We start from the raw sequence: 8,891 nt of genomic DNA, 5'->3' as shown, positions 1-8,891 counted from the left end.
GTGTGTTGTCTTAAGTGGAGATGCTCTTCTGTGTGAGACTTTTACCGGAAATGGCACCTTTTGGGCGTAGACATCCTGGTGCCAGCCTTACAACGCTCAACGTATGCGTGTAGTGCCCGTACAGGGCATAACAAATGCAATGATTGTTCCTCATCTGAATTAAATGGAGGTGGGAAGAAGGCCTGAAGGTGAACCACCTGCGCTCTGAAGGGCGTGGTTAGGACCTTAGGCACATAACCTTTTCTGGGTTTGACAGTGACTTTTTTTTGCGATTAACATTTTATTTATTGATTCAACCATTAAATATAAATAGCAGAACACACATATACAGAATCAATATCCAACCCCCACTATCCCCCCAAACAACCCCCCCCCCCCCAATCCCCCACCCGACCCCCAACAACACCCCAGTGGTCACACAACCATAGACACACAACAAAAATTAATTAATTAATTAATTTAAAAAATAAAATAAATAAAACAATCACACACATAAAACCCCAACACCTCTCTCTCCACTGTCCCTCCCCGAGAGCCCTCCAAAAAAAACAAATATCTGCCCCACTTCTTCACAAACATGTCTAGACTCCCCAGTCTTCTGGATACCCCCTCCTCAAGAGCTGCCACTCTGGCCATCTCTGAACACCACTCCTGAAACGGGGGCACTCCAGCCGACTTCCAACTCCTCAAAGAGATCTGTCTGGCGATCATAATACTAGTTAGGACCCAGTTTTTCATGTGCTTATTATCCAAATTAATGACTGCCCCATCTCCTAAGATACAGAGTCTGGGGCAAAATAAAATTTGAGAGGCCAAAACCTCGCCCATAAAACTCTGAATCCTCATCCAAAATTCTTGCATCTTAACACATCCCCAAAAGACATGGGTTGTGTCTCCATCTTCTGACTGACATCGCCAGCAGGTGGGTGTGTCTTTAAGAACAAACCTATGCAATCTAGAGGGGGTCCAATAGACTCTATGTAAAATCTTAAATTGCATGAGGCGAACCCTTGTGTCTCTAGATGCAGATTTGACATTTTTTAGAATCCCAGCCCACTCTCCCTCCTCCAATACCAAATTTAGATCTTTCTCCCATAATCTCTTAAGAGAAGTTGAAGTTCCATCCCCCAGACTCTGAATTAGTAGGGCGTAATACACCAATACCTCATGACCTTTTCCAAAAGCAGTAATCACCACTCCCAGAGTATCTGCCACTTTAGGAGATTGTAAACCACTCCCAAAAACAGTACAGAGCAGGTGGTGCAGCTGTAAATACTTATAGAACTGAGATCTAGGAATCCCAAAAAGCTGAACCAAATTTTGAAAGGATCTCAACACTCCATTCTCATATAGGTCACCGAGTGTAGTAACCCCCCTCCCAATCCATTCTGACCAGCAAATAGGGGACTTGTTGATGCATAATTTGGGGTTCAGCCATATGCTCGAGGCAACATTTAAACAAATTTCAGAATTAAACAGTCTAGACACTTTTGTGCATACCGAGTTCAAGTGCGAGATAACGGGATGTAACTTAGCTTCTCCAATTAATTTAATAGAAAGGCTTTGCAGTGGCGAAATAGGGTTAAGAACTTCCTGTTCTATACAGAACCAGGGAGGGGCTCTCTCAGGTGGAAGTGACCAATGAGCCAAATGTCTGAGACTGAATGCATAATAATAAAATCAAATCTTGGGTAGGCCTAGCCCACCTTTGTCAATCGACCTATGTAACTTATTGAAATGTAATTTGGGACACTTACCATTCCAAATGAAGGACTTTGCTATGCTATCAAATTGCTTGAAATAAGAGAGGGGGACATCTACAGGGAGAGACTGCAGTAAGTAATTGAATTTTGGAATACAATTCATGTTAATAACATTAACCTTCCCAATCATAGATAAATGTAATGAAGCCCACCTGCCCACATCGCTTGAAAACCGTTTTATTAAGGGGTCAAAATGAACTCAATCACACAAATTTGCTGGAAATAAAATACCCAAATACTTAATGCCCTGTTTGGTCCACTGGAAAGCACCCGGCTGGAAAGCCATTTCTGGGCAGTACACTGTCAGAGCCAAAGCTTCGGATTTAGACCAATTGACTCTATATCCTGAAAACTTAGAAAAGGAATGAATAATTCTGTGGAGGCATGGCTTAAATCTAGTAGGGTCGGAGAAGAAGAATAAAATATCATCTGCATAAAGCAAGAGTTTATGCACCATACCTCCCACCACCACCACTGGAAAATCATCCTCCTTTCTTATCGTGGTTGCTAATGGTTCCAGGGCAAGACAGAACAATAATGGGGAAAGAGGGCAACCCTGAGTCATCCAGAGTAAAATAATCTGAAATTAATCCATTTGTTTGTACTGCCGCTACTGAGTGTCTATAAAGTAACTTAATCCATCCAATAAACGTACTCCCGAACCTGTATATTTCCAAAATCTTAAAAAGATAATCCCATTCTACCATTCAAATGCCTTTTCAGCGTCAAGTGAGATGGCAGCGACGGAGATTCTTCATTCGCTACTGACCACATGATATTGATGAGACACCTAATGTTATCAGAAGAGCTACAGCCTTGAATAAACCCCACCTGATCTCTATGTAAAAGAGATGTCATAACTTTACAAAAATTCCAACAATTCTGACGTTATTCCTGAGGCCTCTATTCTCAAGATCTTCAAGCTTTTCAAGAATATGTTCCAGATCACTTTTGGTCGCAGGCGGATTAACGGATAATTCCCTCTCCGAAGACTCCAAATAATCGATTCGTTTCTCAGCATCTGACACTCTTGTAACTAACTCATAGAATTTTATTTCCATCGTCGTAATCGATCGACATATTACAGCGAGATCCTCCAAGTCAGCAAGAACCTTTGTCAGCATCACCAGTATGTTGGACAACTGACACTGGATCTCTTCTCCCGCCACGCCATCCAAATCGAGTCCCCGGTCTGTAGGCCTGTCGGGGCTTTCATCCTGAACACGTAAGTGTCTTTTAATGTCTCCAGAGCCCGATGATTTTGACTTTTTTTCCATGTTTTACCTCAGAGAGCAAATGTGTAACTGGGTGTATTGAATTTCACCAGATTATAACATGAGAATAATTAAAAATTTAGCAATGTGTGCAGAGCTCGTCATTCACACGTCTGCTTCTTGCATGGCGTCACGTGACCTCCCTGACAGTGGCTTTTGAAAGACCAGGGCCAAAATCCAGACATGAATTGTCGATTGATAGTGCATGCAGGTCACGACCCATTTTACTGAGGCCAGAGCCAACAGTAATGCGGTCTTAACGGAGAGCATGTGCAAATCAACAGAGTCCAAATGCTCAAAGGGGGGCCCTGCGAGAGCTTTTAGGACTAAAGTTAAGTCCCAAGCCAGCCGAGGTGGGTTTAAAGGTCTTGCTCCTTTAAGGAACTTTATGATTAAATCATGCTTACCTATAGTGGCACCGGCTTCATGTGCATGATACGCAGATATAGTCACCACATACACTTTGAGCGTTGACGGAGTGAGTCTTGCATCTAATTGCTCTTGAAGAAATATGAGAATTTCATGTATGGGGCAGTTTACTGGGTCTTTTCCATGTGAGAGACACTAATCAGTGAACACATTCCATTTTAGCATGTAGAGGCCTGTCGTGGAAAGCGCTCTGGCCTGTAAAATGGCATTCATGACTGAATGCTTCAGTTCTGGCGCGTTTAGCATGCTCCGTTCAGAGGCCACACACAGAGGTTCCACAGCTTGAGCTGGGGATGCCAGATTGTGCCTTGCGCCTGAGAGAGGAGATCCCTCCTCAAAGGTATTTCCCATGGTGAGCTGTACAGCATCTCTATCATTTCCGGAAACCATGGCTGGTTGGGCCATTTAGGCACAATCAATAGAATCGTTTCCTTGTCCTCTCGGACTTTGCATATGACAAAGTGAATCAGGCACACTGGGAGAAGCGCATACTTGCGTTTCGCCTGCCATACGTGGGTCAACGTGTCATGGCAACATATATACGCCACTACTGTTGCATTGTCCAAACGAATCAGAATGTGGTGATTCACAATATCAGAATGAAAAGCTCTCAAAGCTAGAAAGACAGCCAGTAGCTATAGGCAGTTGACATGTCACGGCCATTTCGCACCTGTTTCCAAGTGTCGAAAGTCGGGTGTCCATTACACACCTCACTCCACCTGTGTTGTATGCATTTGCGGTCAACACTTTCTTTCTGAAAACTTGACACAGCATAACACCTTGTTGGCTTTTAGTCGGGTGCTGGCTCGAAACAGAAAGAGGGCAAACCAGCTGTGATGTACTCCGTTTTGGTATAAAGTGTTTCATAGCCTGTGATTGCTGCTGAGTCGCAACGTAACACTCATCAAACTTATTTACAGAGCCACCAAAGAGGCTGGCTGGAGACACTGGAGCATCCAACAGAGTGGCTTTTTCCTTATCACTCATTTCTGTGAGGATTAGCCATACATGTCTATCCAGAACTACCAGGTTGTGCCGATGGCCTGCACAGTGACTTTCGTGGCACGCAGCGCTAAGTCTGTAGCTGGTCAAACTGGATCAGCACTCCACGCGATGACGGTACTCCAGGTATTTCAAGCCAAGCTCCTTAAGCAAAACGCGGCCACTTGACGGCGTCTGGACCACAGGAACCATTCATCGAGGCCAGACTGTTCAGGTTCCTCTGGGGTAGACCACTCGAGTTTGAGCTCTTCGACTGCCCTTGTAAGGACTCTGACTCTGAACGAGATGAGGCCACGCGCTCATTTAGAGGGCCAGAGCTCGTCTCGCACATAGCGTATCGGCAAAGATGCTCCTCATGGAGATTGAGGGGCTTGCGGGACGTAGGCTGGCACGAGGACCACCTCAAATTCATCCTGCTCGACTTTGCAGCCCCACCATACCTCCTTGTGGGAATCCACAGGTATCACAGAAGAGGCTGATGGGAGGGCGCGTGAGGCTGAATCGCCACTCAGAACGAGGCCGATTTGCGAGCGTCTTGAGATTCATGCCCTCGCAGTGAGGACAGTCTGTCTCCATGAGAGCTGACTCTGTATGGGCGCGGCCCAGACAGTAAATGCAGCTCTCATTCTGATCTGATGGCGGGATGTGCCTCTCACACAAGGAACACTTACGGAACAACATCTTTAAAAAGACGCGAACACGAAAGTGACTCTTTTAGATATATAAATATATAAATAAATATATATTTACATTTATATTTCACACAGTATACAATACACATATGCAATTGCTTTGTAAGGATACACAACATCTGCTGAAGCACTGCAGAGAATCAGGATGCTGAGGCCCGTTCACCAGTGAAGTGTCAAGCGGCGAGGTGGAGTGATGTTTGGCGGAGCACTGCAGGGGTGCGGAGTCTTCACGTGGCCGTGAAGATTCCGCTTGCTGACACGTGTATATCCGCAGGGAAGGGCAGAGGGCTTCTAGACAAGAGATGAACACTATCTTGAAGGAAGAAATTCTGAGGAAATGGTGTTTGTGCACCTGCTTTAATAGTGGACAGTTTCGAGCCAAAACAGGCGGGGCTGTTATAATATTGGCGTTATTGTAGAGAGGTTTCAACTAGCTTGTGTAAGAAGGCACTCCCCCATATGCGGTAATAAACGCAATGTCAAGTGTACTGAGTCGTAATGGAACTCCTCCTTATTAACGCGAGAGCGACACGCCTCAACACAGTGAAGCGCCTTTCTGCTCCAGAAACAGTTCGTGGAAAGCGTTGTAAGGTAAATTCATAATTTAAAAAAGATTATATTAATACATAAATATGCAGCCTGATCGCATGTAAATTATAGGTAGGTGAGAATATAACCAAGGCTAGACTATTGCTAATGCATTGCTATGGTTTCCTTCCATAGCTAGTCGTGCTAAATGTATTTTGAAGTGGTGACAGTGTAGTTTTGCTTGCTAGCTCGTTCATAAGAAATCTGATTTTCCCCAAACATTTTGTTCGTCTGAAAAGCGCTTGTACAGTCATTTAGGCTGTTTCCCCCAAATGCGTTTGCTGTATACCTTTGGATCTGACAGAAGCTGACATTTTCGCTCGTCTTTTACGTTGGAAACATGTAGTTTGGTCTCAGTACCTCAAAACTTTGTTACTGTTGTTTACAGCTATTGCACTCTGCACATACTGTATGCATTCAGTCACAGATTGTTTTAGCAGTATGAGACCACCATTCAAATGGTTTATATATTCTCCGGCAGTGCCCGTTTCTCTCTAAGCTTCTCTTACATTATATTGTTTTTGTTCTTTCAGACTAGCTTCAGAGATCAAATAAGCTGTCTTATGGGGCATATTTCTCATCGAACCAGTACTATATACTGTAGCAGTAGGCCTTGAGTTATTAGGACTTCCTAAATAGGACCTTACCTTGTAAGATTAGGATTAGGAAAGCAAAATTATCATCAGGTAGTTCTGCATATTGACCTTTTTTTTTTTTTTTCTCTCTCTCTCTCTCTCTCTCTCATTAAACTTCTCATTGTAGCAGCCATGTCCTCACTGAGTGACAAGTCTGATAAGGAGATCATCCAGTTGCTGGATGAATATGGCATCAAACATGGACCCATAGTAGGTATGTGTTAACAACAAAATAGAAACAAAAACTGTAAGGTCTATGGGCCTTTTCTATTTATTTTTTTTATTTTTTTAAAATTTTTATACCTTTTATTTAGTTTTATATAAACCAGCACTAATTCAAGAAAACGTGTCATTGTCAAAGTAAAAAAGTAAAAAAAAAAGTTTTCTATTCTTTTTGTCTGTGAACATGGAATATGAAGTGATTTTTGATTGTTGTTTACTTTGTTTTGCAGATTCCACACGGAAACTCTATGAAAAGAAACTGAAAGATGCCATGGCCAAAAACACCAAACCGTCCTCGTCTGACAAGACATATTACAGAGAAGAACGTAAGGCAACCGGCTTTGTCATCATCCATATTTTGGGTGTAGAATTAAACTTCAAAAATGTTATTTTGTTTTCATAGAGGAAGAAGTCGAATATGTTACCTATCATCAACAAGCTACGAGACATGATGGATTTGGTGATGTGTGAGCTCAATTTTATTTTATTTTAGATGTTTGGCAATAACCTACATCACATTTTAATTAAATAATTATAATTTCTTTAAAAACTAATTGTCTTGCTGACATCACAAATACTATTCTGAACTTGCTGCATGCTTATAGTATTTGTATATATGATGTCTCCCCAGCATTAGGAGGTCAAAGTTTGCTGAGCCAGACTTCTCCCATGAGTGAGATTCATTAATTTATTCCTTTTTTATCTCACTTTAATGGCTGTATTATATAGACACTGAAAAGTGGTTTGAATTGAATGCTTTTAAACTAAATGGATGTATAATGTTTCTCCCCAGCACACGGAGGTCACAGGTTACTGGCTATAGAGATGATGTAGACACTACAGATGAGTATGTTTTTATTCATTAATTTCTTTATAATCGTGGTATAATGACTATACTACTACTTATATACTGATGTTATTGTATCCATAACTGTCCTGGAAAATTCTCCTTCCTGTCTATTTTGAAGGCCCATTATCAGCCAAACTCGGACAACCTATCAAAGTTCTTCTCACCCAGTGCCATTGGTTTCCAAATCCAGCCAGCATGGTGCCAGTCCAGAGACAAACAAATCTGGGGGTGTGCCAGGGTGGCTTCGTGTTCTGGTGTTTGTTACCATTGTTATATTACTTTATTATGTGTACTCATATATGGAGCCTGCAGAAGAGGGCCCTTTTAAAAAGATTCAGTAGAGGATGTGAGAGATTTTAGATATGTTCATGAACCCCTACCAAAACTAATTCAGTTTAAGAACAACCAAAAATGTGGCCTTGGTGGAGGGCAAGTAATGGTAATCTGTAACATTGCTTATGAGGTCCTGTTTCTTTTTATATTGCATTAGCATATTTGATACATTTTCAACTTTATTCAGCTATTTACTATTCATGATTTTATGAACCCATGGGAGCAAATGTAAAAGTGTGATGAAATAATAAAAATAAAACACTCACACACAGTCTGCCTTTTTATGAAAGAGAAAATACTTTTTCAATTTTTTTTAATTGGGGGCATTTATTTTAACAATTGGGTGCTATAAGTCTATTTTTTATTTTCATAAAAACTGAATGTACAGTGCTTATTATACAGTGGTAATATGTTTATTGCATATATTCACAGGACATTTTGTAAAGCACCATTTTTTGCAAAGTGATTTATATTAACTATTTTCTCAGTGTGTTGAAAACGTTAAGGATATACATTTTATTAAAACAGTTTTTTAATAAAAATGTATACAGTGCCATACTCTTGCTACAAGATAACTGTTAAGATAAGCTGTCATGTAAACAACTTTTTTTTTGTGCTTGTTTTTTATGCTTTTCTGCCTTAAAAAAAGAACTCTTGTGATTCTTAATTTTAGATCCCTGGTTTATTTGTTTATTTTCTGAAAAAAAATATGTGTAAAAGAAAGAAAGAAAACATGTATGAAACAGTTTCAATAAATCTGCTAACAGAATGTTTTGTTTCAATACATTTTTTTTTTTTTTACAATAACAGTATTGTTAAAAGGTGTAATAATCAAGCACATTTCCACAAATAATAAAATTAAAAGAATCTGTAATGAATGCTGTGAGGAGAAAAACATTCACATTAAGAAAACTACGTTAATATGTACAGTATTGCCTAAAGATTACGAAACTTTAAAGTACACATTAGGGGGTAGACAAAAATGCAATACAGTTTATGTTAAATGAAAGTGTAATCTTTAAGGAATGTCTGATATGCAGACTCTCTTGAAAGTGATTCGGTAGAGGCAGGGGCCAGCGATCAGTCTGTAGTGGCACAGAAAT

At 40.8% G+C, this 8,891-nt stretch overlaps 1 protein-coding gene across 1 annotated transcript; it reads left to right on the top strand.

Annotated features, from left to right (window-relative positions):
* Positions 1 to 5,621: 5,621 nt before the first annotated feature.
* On the top strand, positions 5,622 to 8,557 carry LOC127419941 (emerin-like). Its single transcript, XM_051661777.1, has 7 exons — positions 5,622 to 5,751; positions 6,511 to 6,597; positions 6,836 to 6,931; positions 7,009 to 7,072; positions 7,237 to 7,278; positions 7,399 to 7,452; positions 7,574 to 8,557. The coding sequence occupies exons 2-7, from the start codon at positions 6,516 to 6,518 to the stop codon at positions 7,794 to 7,796; spliced, it is 561 nt and encodes a 186-aa protein (XP_051517737.1). The 5' UTR covers positions 5,622 to 5,751; positions 6,511 to 6,515; the 3' UTR covers positions 7,797 to 8,557.
* Positions 8,558 to 8,891: the final 334 nt, after the last annotated feature.

This window comes from Myxocyprinus asiaticus, chromosome 29 (assembly GCF_019703515.2).
Source record: "Myxocyprinus asiaticus isolate MX2 ecotype Aquarium Trade chromosome 29, UBuf_Myxa_2, whole genome shotgun sequence".
NCBI lineage: Eukaryota > Metazoa > Chordata > Actinopteri > Cypriniformes > Catostomidae > Myxocyprinus > Myxocyprinus asiaticus.
The sequence above is the reverse complement of the archived record's forward strand: the minus strand, read 5'-3'. Positions and strand labels throughout refer to the sequence as shown.

Bases quoted from the DNA above. Each gene is read 5' to 3' on its own strand.
- LOC127419941 (XM_051661777.1), top strand. From the start codon at position 6,516: ATGTCCTCACTGAGTGACAAGTCTGATAAGGAGATCATCCAGTTGCTG. The intron at 6,932-7,008 runs GTAAGGCAACCG...TTGTTTTCATAG, and splicing joins GACATATTACAGAGAAGAAC to AGGAAGAAGTCGAATATGTT. The intron at 7,453-7,573 runs GTATGTTTTTAT...TCTATTTTGAAG, and splicing joins GATGTAGACACTACAGATGA to GCCCATTATCAGCCAAACTC.